General features: G+C 47.2%; 1 protein-coding gene across 1 annotated transcript in view; it reads left to right on the forward strand.

Moving 5' to 3' along the window:
- The first annotated feature begins 458 nt into the window (after positions 1-458).
- LOC140898184 (killer cell lectin-like receptor subfamily B member 1B allele C) overlaps positions 459-16865 on the forward strand; it is a 117269-nt gene continuing 100862 nt past the window's right edge. Inside the window, exons 1-2 of the mRNA XM_073311614.2 lie at positions 459-537; positions 4301-4399. Coding sequence (XP_073167715.1) covers positions 459-537; positions 4301-4399 — 178 coding nt within the window. The remainder of the gene's footprint in view (positions 538-4300; positions 4400-16865) is intronic.

A 16865-nucleotide genomic window follows, 5' to 3' on the forward strand; every position in this document is an offset into this window, starting at 1 on the left:
AGTGTGGTTTGCCCTCCCCTCCCATTGATTTCAGGGAGAATTAAGCTTGCTCAGCGCATCTTGCAGGTTTGAGCTCTCACATGGAAGAAGCAATCTTTCCCTCGAATGGGGCACTCGGCCATAGAATCACAAATACCCAGTTGTTTCACAAAGAGTGAACACGAGCTGGGAGAGCTAGGAGGGAAGGTTATATGTTAAAGATGGCTTCCCCTTATGGAAAGTTCAGGAATTGCCCGTGTAATTAAACTTTATTTTTGACTCGCAATCTGAGACCTACTCACTAATTACCTATATTGCAAGGATTTCTCTGGTATGTTACCAGGGAAAGGAAGTCAAATGTCTGATAGACAACACTTCCTGATTTTGGATGTGTCTGTCATCCTGCTAAGACGTACCGATGAGGCTGCTCTTAGACACAGTTTCTCCTCTGTACGTTCACACCTTCCTCTGCTCTTGTCATGGCTGGAGATATAGTTTATGCTGATTTAAACATTGCTGGAGCCTCTTCAAGACCACCACATCCATCTCAGCACCTCAGTAAGTGGATTTAATTTATTGATTTTATATCAGATACCTTCTATCTTTGAGGGGGCTCCTATTTTTCAAGTGATTTTTTTCCTCCAAGTGCAGCAGAAATAATTTAGAGAGAGAGAGATTCAGTAGAAATAAAGAGCAGGTCTGTGTTTTATGTACCATATGAGTGGCAGGACTTGGCTAATGTGAAGTCCTTTATCACTGTCAGAACTGGTAAGTGAATCTCTCTAATGCAATACAGGATATTTTATTTCAGTTTTGTCAATACATGTCACAGAAAACTTCATAGCCAGTGACAGTCTCTATACATACAAATTGAAGTGCAGGACAATACAGTCTTATGTTGCACACCTTTCATACACATTGGAGGGATACAAGTAAAGCATTTAAGCTAAAGCACTGACTTGCCCACTGTAGTACATAAAGAGCCATGCATTGGATGAGTCTGGGGAAGAATGACTGAACACATGGAATCTGAGAGACTCAAGGAGCAGGAGGATTTCATTGTTTTATTGCAGAAGTTTAACATAGATTGGGGAGAAGAGATGGGATCTGAAAATACCTATGGAGCCACTTTGATGCAGAAGGTCCTGGAGGCAAGACCAGAAGCTGCGGGGCATGTAGAGAAGGGTTCTACTAGATATTATGGAGAGGCAACTAAAGAGGCAGAGGTCTGTTATCTCAGGAAATGGGGCTGAAGAACAGGAAGAAGTGAATGAGAACCTGGCCACTGCGGATGATGAAGGCAACCAGGGAATCTTTGTACTGCGTTCTGAAATGGACAGAAAGTCACAGACGGTTTCCAAGGACAGGGATGATGTTTCCATTTCTGAGCGTGGTCATGGAGGAGCTACTGTAATGCAAGTCAGCTGCAGTGTAATGAGTTGTGAGTTAGGGGAGATCAACAGAGTAGTAGTAAGGATGAGAGGAGACTTGTGTGGTGTAATTTAAAGCTGTAAAATGTAAATCATAGTATACATTTTTGAAAACGTTTGAAAATTAAAAACTTTAAAACTTTGATATTTTGGAGAACTATGATAAAGATAAAGGTAAGTTAGTTAGTTTAATAACTTTAGAGTGTGTTTTCTGTAAGTACAGCAGGGAAATTGATCTAAATGATTAACTATATTAAGCTGTTGATCTGAGCCTTCATATTTTCACTGTATTGATATTTAATTTGCTAAGTAAATATCCCAAACATGTTATCAAGCTACTTACACACTATATATATAACACTGCTGTACTATCCATAATGGTATTTCATAGTGATGATTTTTTTGTATCAATCTGGCTTTATCGTGTTCTCCTCTTTATTTATATTTTAAAGTAATTATTTTGAACTTACAGATGAACTGTATTTATAAAGCTATTTTCTTTTTACATACACACCTATGAATATAATTAAATTATTATACAGGGCCTGAAAATGATTCTTACGAAAGTACCCCTTTAGACTTGTATTAATAGTTTATATTTTCATGACATTTTTTGTTTTAGCATAAGGCCCTTCTTATCTAGCTGTCAAGGTGTAAGCTTTTATAAAGCTATAGCCGCGCTCTTCAGACATTACTTTCACATAGGACTGGATATTCTTCTCTTGAAAAATATTTTAAGAGCCAGATTCTGTTCATGAGTAACATTAGAAGTCACTGGAGTTACTCCCAGCTTACATCAGTGTAACCGAGAGCTGAATTTGCCCCCCAAATTGTTCAGTTGTTTCTTAGCTAAAATTACGCTATGTTGAGAATTGACTGTGAAAATAATTTGGAACTTACTATTTCCAATGTCACAACTAGTCGGCAAATAACACTGAGCAGAGAGCTTGCTACTATGAATAGTCCCATTGGTTTTAGTCCCTAAACTTGAAAATGAAAACTAACTTTCTGTGGAAACATGGGAGTAACATCAAATAATAAGTCAAACTGAAAGACAGTTTACAGTAGAAGCCTGATCTAGAATTCCACTGCTTCTCCATTTCTAAACCCCCCTCCACCCCCAAATGATCCTTTTAGCCTGAAATGTGTGTGTTAGTCTGAGGCTAGATGAGAATGTTCTTTGGAAAGTTTGAAGTAAATTCAACAATCATTTTATTTTTTTAGTGATAAGAAAGGAGAGAGGGGACAGTTTTCACTTTTGGGAAATTGTTTTCACCAATTTTTTTCCCACTCATAACTTATGAACAAATTTATTCTTTCAAATTAATAGTATTAAGGCCACGATCCTGCCAACACTCATGTGATTAACTTAACACATGTGAGTAGTGTGTAAAGTAAAGCATGTGCCTCTGTGTTCATGGGATCATGCTCTTGAGCTCAACAAAAATGCGAATGCAGTGGGCAGTGGTAGAGTCTGCCAGGTGCTATTGCCGTGCTTTGTCGACAATAAATCCAGCCTGGTACCTTCATGCCTGAACAGATCTTGTGGTCATTGGATGGTTCACTCGAGGTCTGCTGTGCCAGCTGTCTTTATGAACACTGGGCTACCATTTTCTGAAGTTACTCAAAGGGCCAGTATTCAGCTGGTGCAACTCTAAGAGAGGGTCTGTGCCCAGTTAAGGAGGCCATTGAGGCATGCCATCAATTGTGACCAGAATCAGCCACGGAAGGATCTTTGCTTTTTAAGAGAATGTGAGTTGGTTTGGGTATTTTCCTGCAACTTCTGTTGGTTTAGAGTAAAGAAGAAGCTTAGATAAGATATGTGGTTTTGTTTGTAAATCATCCTGTTGCTGTGTTTTTTTCTCAACGAAGTAAATAACTTTGTTTTTGAGAGAAAAGTGCTGTCTTTGAAATCCACATTGTAGTAGGAAGAGAGCCTGAGATTTAAGCCCTTGTATCAGAGGCCTGGTATGATGCAGGACCTGCTCACAGAATCTGGCAGGAACAGGGCTAATACTGCAGAAATACACGTTCCTAAGAAGTGCTAGGCACAGAGTACTCACGTAAACACATCCTGATATCAAATGGTACCAGGACATCCCGGTATCAAGGATGGTACAAAAACATAGCCCAAGGAGAACAGGAACACGCTGACCCCTCCTAAAAGGTAAGGTCAGGATGACAGTACGTAATAGAGATGTTTTGATTGAACCAACACGTACAAGGTGATGGGTGATAACTAGCCACGTTAGGGGCAGTAACTAGCTGTGTCAAAGGGGCAGTGTGTACCTTGTTTGTATCAGGGTACAAAGATGTATCTCAGAGGGAGTGTCTTTGGCCAGCCTAGGGGGGAACAGAAAGTCCCGCCACTGACTGAGCTGCGTCATTGTCACGGGCATACATGTCTTAGTATCCTCGTAGAATCTGCCAGGTGCTATTACCGTGCTTTGTCGACAATAAACCCAGCCTGGTACCTTCATGCCTTAACAGATCTTGTGGTCATTGGGCGGTTCACTCGAGGTCTGCTGTGCCAGGTGTCTGCACAGAGCTGGGGCAGCACATAGGGAGAACACAGAGAGGGGACACACACAGCCGAACATCTGAGGCAAGTTGTCTTCTGCCTCAGAGCCCAATACCCAAGTTACAAGAACCTGTCAGCAGAGGCATCTATTCTGGTTTTGGTATAGACAAAACCACAACAAATCTGGAGTTTCTTGGCCCAGCCATTTTGGAGGAATTGTGAGCCAAAGAAGAATTTTTTTTTTTCAAAAGCAACCTTCTAGTAAACTCTCAAAATACTGCTGCACAGGCTCAAAGGAGAACAAGTTGCTATGTTTCTTATTCCTCACACTGGATACTGAAGGATTTTCACCAAATATTGACTCTTGCAGGTCTCCCTCAGTGCCCACATTGGCATCGGATCGCTCTGGGAGTTGGATGGGCTGGGAATGTCATCCTGGCGGGAGCTGTGATTGTGCTGGGCGTCTGGGGTGAGTAGTTGCAGGCCTTATATTTTTGTTATTATTACTACAGTAAAATCAACTCAGATTCACGGACGATATTGTATTGATTGCCGAAAATACTATCAAACTACAGAAAATGTTGCAAGAACTCAGCACAAAAAGCAGCCAAGTCAGACTGAAAATTAACTGCTCTAAAACGAAATTTTTGCGGTCTGATACCTTGCCAAAAGCCTAAATAACAATCAAGGGAGAACCAATAGAAGAAGTTGAGCAATAGGTCTATTTGAGCCAAGAAATTAACATGTGCTACGATCAGGAGGGTGAACTCTCACAAAGAAAGAAATCAGGTTGGTGCGCATTCAATTCTATCAAGGCTGTCCTCCAAGGAAAAATCAACAAAGCAACACGCGCCACCCTCTGAAACTCAACAGCATTGCCAGCAACGTTGTATGGCAGCGAAACACGGGCGCCAATGAAGACAGAGGACCAGCAACTGTCTGTCATGGAGAGGGCGATGGGAAGAAGAATTCTGGGAATTTCAATCCGCAACTGAGTCCCCCGTGAAGTGATCAGACAGCAGAGCGAAGTGCAGGATGCCATTGTTGAAAGCAGGTACAGTAAAATGCGATGGGCCGGGCATCAAGCGAGGCTCCCTGACAATCGATGGACTGCAGCTGTTGCTGAGTAGTACCCATGGGAACTGAAATGACCAGTCAGCCGATCTCCAAAGAGAGGGGAAGATTTTATAGTGAAAAGGCCGCACACGGAGAAGGAAGGCCAGGGTACGAGAAGAATGGAAGACGTGTTGTGGTTGGCGCAATCTATATGACGGCTGCAGGATCAAGGTGATCAAGGTGACTACACTGGCTTCCAGGGCCCCCATTTTACTGGGTTCTTTACAGATACCGGGTTAGACTGTCCCTTAGCCAAGGAGCTCACAGTCTCAATGTGCACCTTGAATTCGCCTGTTACTTCACAATCCCACGGAGATCTCATTTCTGATTCCCGTCTATTTGTGAATGAAATACTTGACACATTGGACCATGCAAGTCAAAACTTTACATTAACTAGATGTAGTTAAGATCTTGGGATATAAAAATTGTGTGATTGGACTAAAACAGCTTCATCATTAAATGTGCAGGGAAAAGTGGACGTTTTTGAGAGCTCTCCTGCCGACAAACAGCAGCTACACTGCGCGGCTTTTAGCAACACGGCTGTCACGGCACAGCCGAGTTACTGAAAGCCTGGTCGTGTAGCCAGAGCCAAAGTTTCACTCTATTCCAGGGGTTCTCAAACTTCATGGCACACAACCCCCCTTCTGACAACGAAGTTATTACGTGAGCTTGCTGGGGCAGAGCCTGAGCCCCACTGCCTCGGCTGCGGGGAGAAGGGGCCGCGGTCCAAGCTCCACCACCCAAGTGGAGGGAGGGGGGCTGCAGCCCAACCCCTGCTGCTCCGGGTGGGGGTGAGCTCGGGCTTCAGCTTGACCCCTGGGTCCCAGCAAGTCTAATGCTGGCCCTGGCAACCCCATTCAAATGGGGTGTGACCCACTTTGGCATCCTGACTCACGGTTTGACAGCCACTGCTCTATTCTATCAAAGGCTTCCTCGACGTCAAGCAACAACCAGAGAAATGGATCTTTTTTTGCTCTGGCGTTATGGATGATTCCACGTACTCGCCGAATATTATCTGACGTTTGTCTATCCTTAAGGAATCCAGTTGTAGCTGGATTTAGAGAAGACGCCATCACAGGCTGGACTCAGCTAGTTCCTATTTTTGCTAAAGACTTTGTATTTGTGGGTCCCTTGAGATGGACTTTCAATGCCATTCTGCCAGGGGAGGAACTGACAGAAGCTATTCTGGCTGTTCTCCCGAAAGGTGGAAAAGACCTTACCCCTGTGTCGTTCCTGTCGCCCTGTATTTCTGCTGACTCACAACAAAAGTTTTTCAAAAGCAGCCACGACAGCCCCCTGGCCAGAGATGGGAGGGGAGCAAAGCAGCGCCCCCTCCCTGCTGCGCCCAGCTGTTGCTCCTGGAGGTGCAGCCTTGGTGTTTCCTGGACTGACAGCACAGGATTGGTGCCCTGTCCTGCGCAGCCTCCTGGGGCTCCAGGCAGCACCTCTGCGGACACATGGGGTGGGCAGAGTGACCATACATCCCATTTTGGCAGGGACAGTCCCTTTTTTAAGCCCTGTCCCACCCGCCCCAACTTTGCATACACACAGTTTGTGTACATACAGTCTCATACAAACAAAGACTTAAGTTTGAATCACTTTCGACATCACCAACAGAAGTGTACAAACACTGCCTCTGATCTGCTGGCAACACTTCAGTACAAAGGACAGAACGCCATGGACTGGACAATCTCAAGCATCCAGTTTTTCAAAGCTGTGGAGAGAAACTGCAGGAGTACTTAAAGACACAATCCAAGGAGCAGCTTACATGCCAGAGGCTATGCGTGAACAGCCCAGGAGTTGGGGTTCTCACAGCAGAGCAGGGTAAGGCTGGCTCCCAGACTCCAGGATTGGAGTGACCTAGGAGATCACCGGTCCAGATAACACCAGGGGAACGTCACAGCGTGGCTTGACAGAGATACTTGTAAACTCATTTGGCTGTGTCTCCACCTGTTGATGGCTGAGTGATCACAGTACACGGAGGGGTTTGCTGCTTGTCACTTGCATGGCACTGTGAGAGAGCCCAGGCTGGAGAGTTTAAGGGGACTCAGCTTAGACCAGTTTGTAACCATGGGGGGATGTCATGCCTGTATGTTTTGTATTAATTAGGGCTGTCAAGTGATTAAAAAAAAATAATCACGATTAATTGTGCAATTAATCGCACTGTTAAATACTAGAATACCATTTAAATATTTTTGGATGTTTTCTACATTTTCAAATATATTGATTTCAATTACAACACAGAATACAAAGTGTACAGTGCTCACTTTATATTTTTTATTACAAACATTTCCATTGTAAAAAAAACTTCAATTCACTTCACTGAAGTACTGTAGTGCAATCTCTTTATCATGAAAGTTGAACTTACAAATGCAGAATTATGTAAAAAAGAGCAACTGCACTTAACAATAAAACAGTGTAAAACTTTAGAGCCTACAAGTCCGCCCAGTCCTACTTCTTGTTCAGCCAATCGCTCAGACAAACAAGCATTCAGTGCTGGGGAGGACAGGGGAGGAGGGAAGGAAGCAATGACGTGTGCAGGAGGAGAGTGATGAAGGTGTCTTGCTGCTGTTTCTGGAAGGGTGGAACAAGGAGACATCGCATTTCACAGGGAAGGGCTTATTTTGGTCCCTGACGCATTTTTCATGCCCCAAGAAATTGGTAGTGCCCTGCTGATAAGCATCAAGCTTATGGGTTAACTGGTTAAACTTTTACATCTCTACTAGTCCCCCTCCATTGCATGTTCCTTTCACATTGCATATGCATCAGGTTTGGTACAGATCCAGTTCCTCAGAGAATAGCACCTTGAAGAGCTCACGAAGACATCGCTCAGATACGCGCAGTCCCCTTCTGCTCTTACTTCAAACCTGTAATGTAAGCCATGGAGCTAGTCAGGAGCTGAACGTTTCCCCCTCCACCCGCAATAGTCACCATCGAGGTGGCGTTCCACACATTTGGATGGTGACACAGAGCTGCAGCGCTCACAGGTTTTCAGGGTTTCCCCTTTCTGCACCAGCAACAGGATTCACCCCAAACTCCTGCCTGGCAGCCAAGGATCAGAACAGGAGGAAACATTTCAGGCAATCATTAGGCACAGCAAGCTGAAAAAGGGATCCGAGTGGAGTGGCTCACGGCTGCTCAGCAAACCAGAATTTTTCCATGGCACGGCCATAGTCAGCTATCTTAAAAAAAAAAAAAATTCTAACCCTTTATGACTGATGCAAACTTTAAAAATACAAACAGAGTGTAGCCAATGTAGCAATATCTGCCTGAGTCGGCAGACCATGGAAACTGAAGTGTACCAGAACAGTGAGGTGTCTATTTAGCACCTTCAAATTAAAAGTAACCCAGGCCCAGATCCTTTAAGGATCTGGGCCTGAGTTAGACTTAGGCATAGGCGCCGACTCCGTGGGTGCTCTGGGGCTGGAACACCCACAGGGAAAAAATGGTGGGTTCTGAACACCCACCGACAGCCCCCCTATCAGCGCCCCCCACCCAGCGCCTCCCATCAGCTGGTGGGCCCCACGGATCAGTGCCTCTCCCCTCCCACCCCGCGCCTCCCGTGATCAGCTGTTTCGCGGCATGCAGGAGGCTCTGGGGGGAGGGGGAAGGAGCAAGGATGCGGCGTGCTCGGGGGAGGGGGCGGAACTGGGCGAGGTGGGTGTGGAGTGGGGGTGGGAAAAGGCGGGGTGGGGGTGGGGCCTTGGAGGAAGGAGTGGAGTGGGGGCGGGGCCTGGAGCAGAGCCGGGGGTCAAGCACCCCCCGGCACTTTGGAAAGCCGGTGCCTGTGGGGGTAGGCAGTGCACAGCCATGCTCAAGACAAATGCAGCAGCTGCGCTGATCAGCAAGGGATCACAAAGAGCCTCTGGCGTTACAGCCTGTTTCACTGCAGAGGTGCATCCACTGGGATGCTACCCCCCAGGGGTTTTAACTCCTACCGAGACAGCACGCTGGAGAAAGGGCATTGGGAGCCCAGAAACACACACTCCTTCTTGCACCGTATTGTGCAGCACAGAAGAGTTAGGCCCTATTTTAACACCGGTTTTAAGATTAAAAGCTCTAATGGGGTAAGCTGTGGATCCGTCCAAGCTAACATTTCAGTCGCTTGTGATTTACCCCTGGGAAAGCAAAAAGACAGAAATGGACTCACAGCTGCTGGTTGAATAGGGTTCCGTTCACCCACTTCCAGGGCTGGCTTGATTCTCTTCTGAGCCCAATCCAGTGCTCAACGGGGCCTGCATAGCGCACCATGAAATCCTGAACAACAGGACAGTGTGTATCAGACTCTGCCGTGTTCCTGGGATCCTGCCCCACAGGGCTTTGTACAGCAGGGAATCTCAATTGTATAGCTAAGGGCTTGTCTCCACATCAGAGTTGCACAGCTTGAGCTATACCAGTATAGTTACTGAAGGGCCAAAAATCCATTAATATGTACGTAAGACCTTGACCACAGTCTCTGTTAAGAGCTTTTCACATAGGCCCAAATTCCACAGCTTGGTCTGAGGCATGAGGCCTAGCTAACAATGAACAATACATGGTTAAAAGAAAGCTGGCGTAAACAGGAGACAACCTTGTTTTGTTTCAACTAGTTAAGTGGAGTCAGCATAATTCCAGATTGGGAGACTTACCAGGAGTCAGAGTTACAGGCCCAAAGCACTGAGAGGAGCCTAAAGGAAGAAGATAACGTGCTTGACTTGACACACTCCCCAAAGGCCAACCAGAGTTCAGGGACAGGCCTAACATGTCAGCATGAGCTATGACATCCTCCCTTTCACAGATGCTAATTCTAGTTCGCAGAAACGTAGTGGTAACCCTAAAACAATTGCTATTGCTGTGTACTGCTCACTATTCTTTTTGCTTTAAACTCCCAGGAATGTACCTGTTGGCCAAGCGGAAGAGCCATCTCATTTCTATGGAACCAAAAATCAGCATTTAACCTACACATTGCAATAGGAAACGTTTGACGGAGAACAACTGTGTATTAGCGACATGTTAACCTGAGCTACGGGCGGAGCCATTATGTAATCTTTTAGACTATTGGCTTATTGGGCTAATTTTGTCTTGCTGCTAGAACCTAGCCAGGGGCTCGGGAATTCCCACCCCGCTGCTTCTCTCCACCCATTGGCACCCTATATAATCTATTGTAATCAATTGTTTGGCAGTGTCTCACTGGGCCTGATAAGCAAAGTAACACTCTGCCAGTGCTGTGCATAATAATCCCTGCTGCTTGACTCCACACGGTGTCCATCTCTGTTCCTTCAGATGGCGACGAGGATGGGATACAAGTTTGTGAACTGACTGGGCGCCAGAGACGGACATCCAAAAGAGAGGTGAGTATGTTTAATTTACCACCTCATTAGGCTAGGGATGAACGTCTCTCATCCCCTTCAGACACAGCTTGCTCCTGCTTTTTAAAATTTAAGTGAAAAGGAACCTAGACACGTGTAATCCAAGTGTAGGGGTTAAAAAGGGGTACCAATTGGGAAGGGAGACGAGTACAAGAGGGTTATATACTGTTTAACTAAGGGGTGTATTACGGAGGATTGGACAAACAACCAGCAAGCGACTGGCTGTGAGTTAAGCCCAGAATTGCCTGGGTATGCGAGTGGTAGGCAGTGCGAACTGGTGATCCCACTTCCTCACTGTACGTAACACTGCAAGTCCTGACAGAGCGCCCCCCATCAGGCACGTGATGTATATTCCCTTGAATAGTACAAGTCCCCAGCAAGGCCGGCAATTTTGTGTAAATTGAGACCATGGTGATAAGCGGGGCGGTGGGGAACGTACTTCCCCAATAAGGTCAGCAGTCGGGGTAATCAAAAAGCCATGGCATCTAAGGGGGAGACGAAAGTCAGCCCTCGGGAATATTTAGAGTATAAACACATAAAGACCCGGCAGGCGGCAGTTAAAAAAAGCAAATTATGTTGCAGCCGGACCAGTGGAAGAGTTGGTTGAATGGTGGAATGACCAAAAAGGTGACAAAACAGACAAAGCAGTGATAGTAATATTGAATATCCTCAATATAAAGAAAAGGAAAATAAAACTCTAAAAGCTGATAATAAGGCACTAAGAGATAAAAGCCTGTACCAGAATGACAATACTCCCTTCAAAATGTGTAGCTGTCAGGCAGACGGGAAAGATCCCAAAGCAACAGAATCAAAATTACCATGCCAGGGGCACACCCCTAGATTAGAAGAGGGGGAGCTCACAACTGGCACTTGACAGCCAACTGTACCACCGATTAATTATCCGTGGAAAGATCTGGCAGTGAGGAGCAAAGGCGATAGACCTGAACCCCCTCCATACGGGCCAGCACCTCAAGGGCCAAATCTGGGCACCACCAGGGATAATGGGAGGAGCCACAGGCGTTAGTTGCCCCAGGGGATCATGTACAAACGCATGGCCCCAATTAAAACGCAGTCAAGAAGGCTCAGAAATGTTAATGCGAATGGTGAGCCAGGACGGGGATTCAGGACGGAAACCACCGCGATCTACCGTCCCTTTACCACACAGGAAAGCCAGGTGCTGCTGTCCGATCTGCCCGAACTCAAGCGTGATAATAAGAATGCCGAGTTCTGGGACAAACCGCATGGCCTGACTGAAATGCAAATGTCCCAGGGATGTGTGGGACAACTTAGACAACAAATGGAAAACCAGGCACTGGGCTGAGGATCATGACTCCAACCAGGTGGGAGCCGCTCTCACAGAAGAACCAGCCCCGAACCCAGAATCCGGAAGCCAAACCAAATTTAAAGCTGCACTTTCTACAGCTCTAGGAGCTCAAACCACCAAATGGGAAGCCTTGCAATCAGTGATTCAGCAGAAAGGGGAGTCTGCCATGTCCTATGCCGAAAAGAAGTTGGATGCGTTCTGCTCTTATTCAGGCCTGGATAATCTAACAACCCGAGACCATGACGTGTTCCTCCAAAATTTTAAAAGAAGGATTGTCTGCGGACCACCAAGCGGTCCTGGCGTTAGGCAGCTGGGTTGGAGATTCATACTCAGCCGTGATGAAATGGGCCACGGATTTAGAAAATAGAAAGAAAAAGAAGATAGTGGCAACCATCCCCTCCGAGGAGGTTGCAGCGGTTCATGCACTCAGATCTGCTACCAGTTACACCTGTAACAAGCCAGGACATCTGGCATGTGATTGTAAAGACAAGAAGAAAACCAAAATGTGCAGTAACTCTAAAAAAATTGGCCACACAAAAGAGAATTGCTTCTACCCTCGGGTGGGGGTAAGGAAGGCTAGTGGCCAAGCAAGCAAAATAAAACGTATAAAACTGGAACCCAAGAACAGGAACAGGCTAAACAAATCCAGGAGTTGCTCAAACTCCTGGCTAACAAGTAGGTAATAGCGGCCTCCGTGGCTGGCACTGTAGGCGACCCATGGATGTCTCATAACGCACGAGTAGGGGGCCAGTCGTGCAAAATGTTAATAGACACGGGAGCCTTGGTATCGATAACCAGCCAAGACCTCCCCTTACCCAGCGAACCGTATGGATTGAAGGGATGGGAGGGGGAAGATTAAAAGCAACCCTAAGTCAGCCAGTAGAAATAGAATTTGAGGATATGATCACAGTAAGCCAAAACTGGGTTTGCCCCGAGGAAGGAGACACAATTTGCGGCATAGATCTCCTTAGAGAGCCTTAGAGAGACAGGTTTCAGTCGGTCCTCCGAGCCCCTGGGGGTGGGGGATGGAGAGCTATTGTCCCACTGGAGGCCTTCGTCACACCTTTCGGGCACTGGGGAATTAGCGGGGCGCCCCTCAGGCAGGGGGAGCGCCGGCCCGAGTCTGTAGCGCACAGTTCTGCTACCCAAGGCCGGCTGGCCGGGGTAGGGGAACGCGGGCCCACCCAACTCCACGGCGTTCCAGCCCAGGGCCCTGACAGTGGCGGGAGGCGAAGGTCCCGCCGCTGGGTCAGCGGGGCCATCCGCGCCCCGCTGACCAAACACACCCACCCCACGGTGCAGTTCTGCCCCTGGGCTACTTCCTACCCGGTCTCTCAAGCGGGTCTCTCCGGTCCCTCCGGGTATTCCGCTGCTGGCAGCTCCAGCTCCCCCTCTGTGTCAGACTCACGCCGGCCCGGGCTACAGCCGGGCCCCTCCAGGTCCTCCGGGTACTCAGCGGCTGGCAGTCCTGGTCGCCACAGGCCTTCCTCCCGGTCAGTTCCCGGTCGGCAGCAAGATCACGAGGGAGCAGCCAGCTGCCTGTGTGTCTCCCTTCCTGGTGCTCTCCTCGCTGGGCAAAGAGCCCCGCCTTTTGTACTTCCTGTCCCACCCCGCCCCTTCCGGGGATTGGCGGAAGCTTGGTCTGGCCCCGCCCACTCAGGCTGAGAGGGTGGCTCTTTACCCTCTGGTTCAGAGGGGAGCCACCCCGGCTCCCTACACCCTGGCTGGTTGCCAAGAAAACGCAAAACTGGGCAGGGGAGGCTGGGAAGCCATAAAGCTGCCATCTCCAGTCAGAAGCTGAGGGTTCAAAAGGTCCGTACTGATCACAGAGGCACATTGATAGCCAGGGCAGGGACTTAGCTTCCAGAATCTCACTCATTCTCACCTCCAATCCTGAGAAACATCAAAGATCCTACTCACACTCCAGGGGTGGGGCTCTGCCCACATTTCAACTCTGTCTGTCATGCCAAGCCCAGTCCATTGCAGTTAGAAAGAATCTGCAGGAGTCTCACCTTTTCCTCCTGGGTGTCAATTACAGCCAGGGAAGCATTGAACAAAGAGCAGAAGTGCTGGCTAGAATCCCAGTTCTTTTCTTCCTTTGACAAATAGTAGCATTTTCCTTGGTATCCAACCCATTCCTCCAGGCAGCAGAGGCCAAACGGGGGCCCCTGAGATGGGACAGTAGAGGTGACTCGACCATCCAAAGATCTTGTGAATAGGAGCACTGAAAACGAAAGAACACAGGGTTAAGAGACTGGTGACACATATACCTGCTCTCTGAGAAGAGCAAACAGGAATAATCTCATTAGATCCACATTTCAGACTCCTGAAGACTCTGGAAGCTGCTCAGAGGATGGGAGGGAGCCAGGAAGTCGTTAGAATCTGAATCAGTTATGAGGGGCCACCACACCTCGGTTTGTTGGTGTGGAGTGTGGGGCTGAATTCAGTGAGGATGCAGACAGACAGGATTTCCATGCATCAGCACAAAATGCAGAATTCAGAGCTAGGCCCAAATTCAGGGAGCTGCAGAGCTGTCAAAAGGACCAGCGGGAGAATACAGAAAAGCTCGATTTTGTTATGATCAGCTAGGACATAGACTGCTACACTGGGCTGGCTGATTCCCTCTTCCTGCTCTTTGCTTTGCTCTCCTAGAGAGGCATGTTGAGACCAAAGTGTCAATATCCATTTCAGGAGATAAAACACTGAAATTTGAAAGTGCTGGACCCAGTAGAGAGGACGACGTCAGTTCTGCTAGGCCTGATAATGCTACTAAAAAGAGAAGGGCGCTCATATAAAATTAGAAGCAGACTTTAAGGGCTGGCAGCCACTCTGACTGGGTCTGCCTCCCCAACCACTGTCAATAGACTAGGAATATTTCAATTGGATCAAATTATTAAACAATGTGTAAACACCTAGAGGATAACAGAGTAATGAGGAATACCCTACATGGATTTGCCAAGAACAAATCATGCCAAACCATCCTCATTTCCTTTTTTGACCGGGTTACTGACCTAGTAACTAACTGAAGTGGTTTAGAGGGGAAGTGAAGGCAGTTATAATAATATATATACATATATATTTCAGTGCCATCAGACAGCAGCAGTAGGATCACCATAACTCACATCCAGCGCAGCGGATGGATAGCCAGAGGTGGGTTTATTAGGGCCACGATGGGTAAGAACTGTTAAATCCCGCATCGGTTAGTGGTTTCCCCCACAATAATCCCTCCTGCTTGCTCTCCGCCTGGAAGGGATTGTTTCCTGAGATGTTCTTTTCTGGGGTGGGAAGTTTTTGAGTCAAACCCCTCCAGTGATTGTTGAGCATATCCCCTTTTCTGCACCAGAGTAACTCAGTAGCTGCACCCATGTGGCTGGCGCTCAGTGAGGAACAGACAGTGAGTTAGGAAACCAGGCCTTTGTTATCAAAGAAAGAGCATGCTCAGCTCACACACGAGGCATGCTGAGATGGAGATGGCCCTGGAGATTTAACTGTGTAGTGCAGGGGTAGTCAATAGGTGGACCATGGGTCAAATCTGGACTGCAGGTGCTTTTTATTGCCAGAGATCTTTTTATTTACTTTACTTTTGTTATATTTTTTTATTTTCTCTGCAGTCTGGACCTTGGCTACTCCTTGACCAAGAAATGTGGACCTTGACTAAAAATAATTGACTACCCCGGTGTAGTGCATACTACCATGCACACACATACTGTGGAACTGAGTAGGAAAGTCAGTGATTAGGACTTGTCACCACGATTTAAATGTTTGCGTCTAGCTGAGGTGTGAATCTACCCCACACCAGACTGCTGCGGTCTGACTGTCTATGGGCACCCTACTGACATGCATTAACAGTTTGTTAATACATTTTGATCTACTCCCCTTTCAAAGAGGAACAGATCAAATCACATTAACAAATTTAAACGTGCATCAGCAAGGTGCACACTGAGAATTCAGAGCAGACTAGTGTGAGGTAGATTCATAGAATATCAGGGTTGGAAGGGATCTCCTGAAGTCATCTAGCCCAACCCCCTGCTCAAAGCAGGACCAATCCCCAATTAAATCATCCCAGCCAGGGCTTTGTCAAGCCAGGACTTAAAAACTTCTAAGGATGGATATTCCACCACCTCCCTAGGTAACCCATTCCAGTGCTTCACCACCCTCCTAGTGAAAGTCTTTCCTAATATCCAACCTAAACCTCCCCCACCGCAACTTGAGACCATTACTCCTTGTTCTGTCATCTGGTACCACTGAAAATAGTCTAGATCCATCCTCTTTGGAACCCCCTTTCAGGTAGTTGAAAGCAGCTATCAAATCCCCCCTCATTCTTCTCTTCTGCAGACTAAATAATCTCAGTTCCCACAGCCTCTCCTCATAAGTCATGTACTCCAGCCCCCTAATCATTTTTGTTGCCCTCCGCTGGACTCTTTCCAATTTTTCCACATCCTTCTTGTCGTGTGGGGCCCAAAACTGGACACAGTACTCCAGATGAGGCCTCACCAATGCCGAATAGAGGGGAACAATCACTTCCCTCAATCTGCTGGCAAGGCTCCTACTTATACAGCCCAAAATGCTGTTAGCCTTCTTGGCAACAAGGACACACTGTTGACTCATATCCAGCTTCTCGTCCACTGTAACCCCTGGGTCCTTTTCTGCAGAACTGCTGCCTAGCCATTCGGTCCCTAGTCTGTAGCGGTGCATGGGATTCTTCCGTCCTAAGTGCAGGACTCTGCACTTGTCCTTGTTGTACCTCATCAGATTTCTTTTGGCCCAATCCTCTAATTTGTCTAGGTCCCTCTGTATCCTATCCCTACCCTGCAGCGTACCTACCACTCCTCCCAGTTTAGTGTCATCTGCAAACTTGCTGAGGGTGCAAACCTCGCCATCCTCCAGATCATTAATGAAGATATTGAACAAAACTGGCCCCAGGACCGACCCTTCGGACATTCCGCTTGATACCAGTAGCCAACTAGACATGGAGCCATTGATCACTACCCACTAAGCCCGATAATCTAGCCAGCTTTCTATCCACCTTATAGTCCATTCATCCAGCCCATACTTCTTTAACTTGCTGGCAAGACTACTGTGGGAGACCGTAACAAAAGCTTTACTAAAGTCAAGGAATAACATGTCCACTGCTTCCCCGCCATCCA

Source organism: Lepidochelys kempii, chromosome 14 (genome assembly GCF_965140285.1).
Source record: "Lepidochelys kempii isolate rLepKem1 chromosome 14, rLepKem1.hap1, whole genome shotgun sequence".
Taxonomy (NCBI): Eukaryota; Metazoa; Chordata; order Testudines; family Cheloniidae; genus Lepidochelys; species Lepidochelys kempii.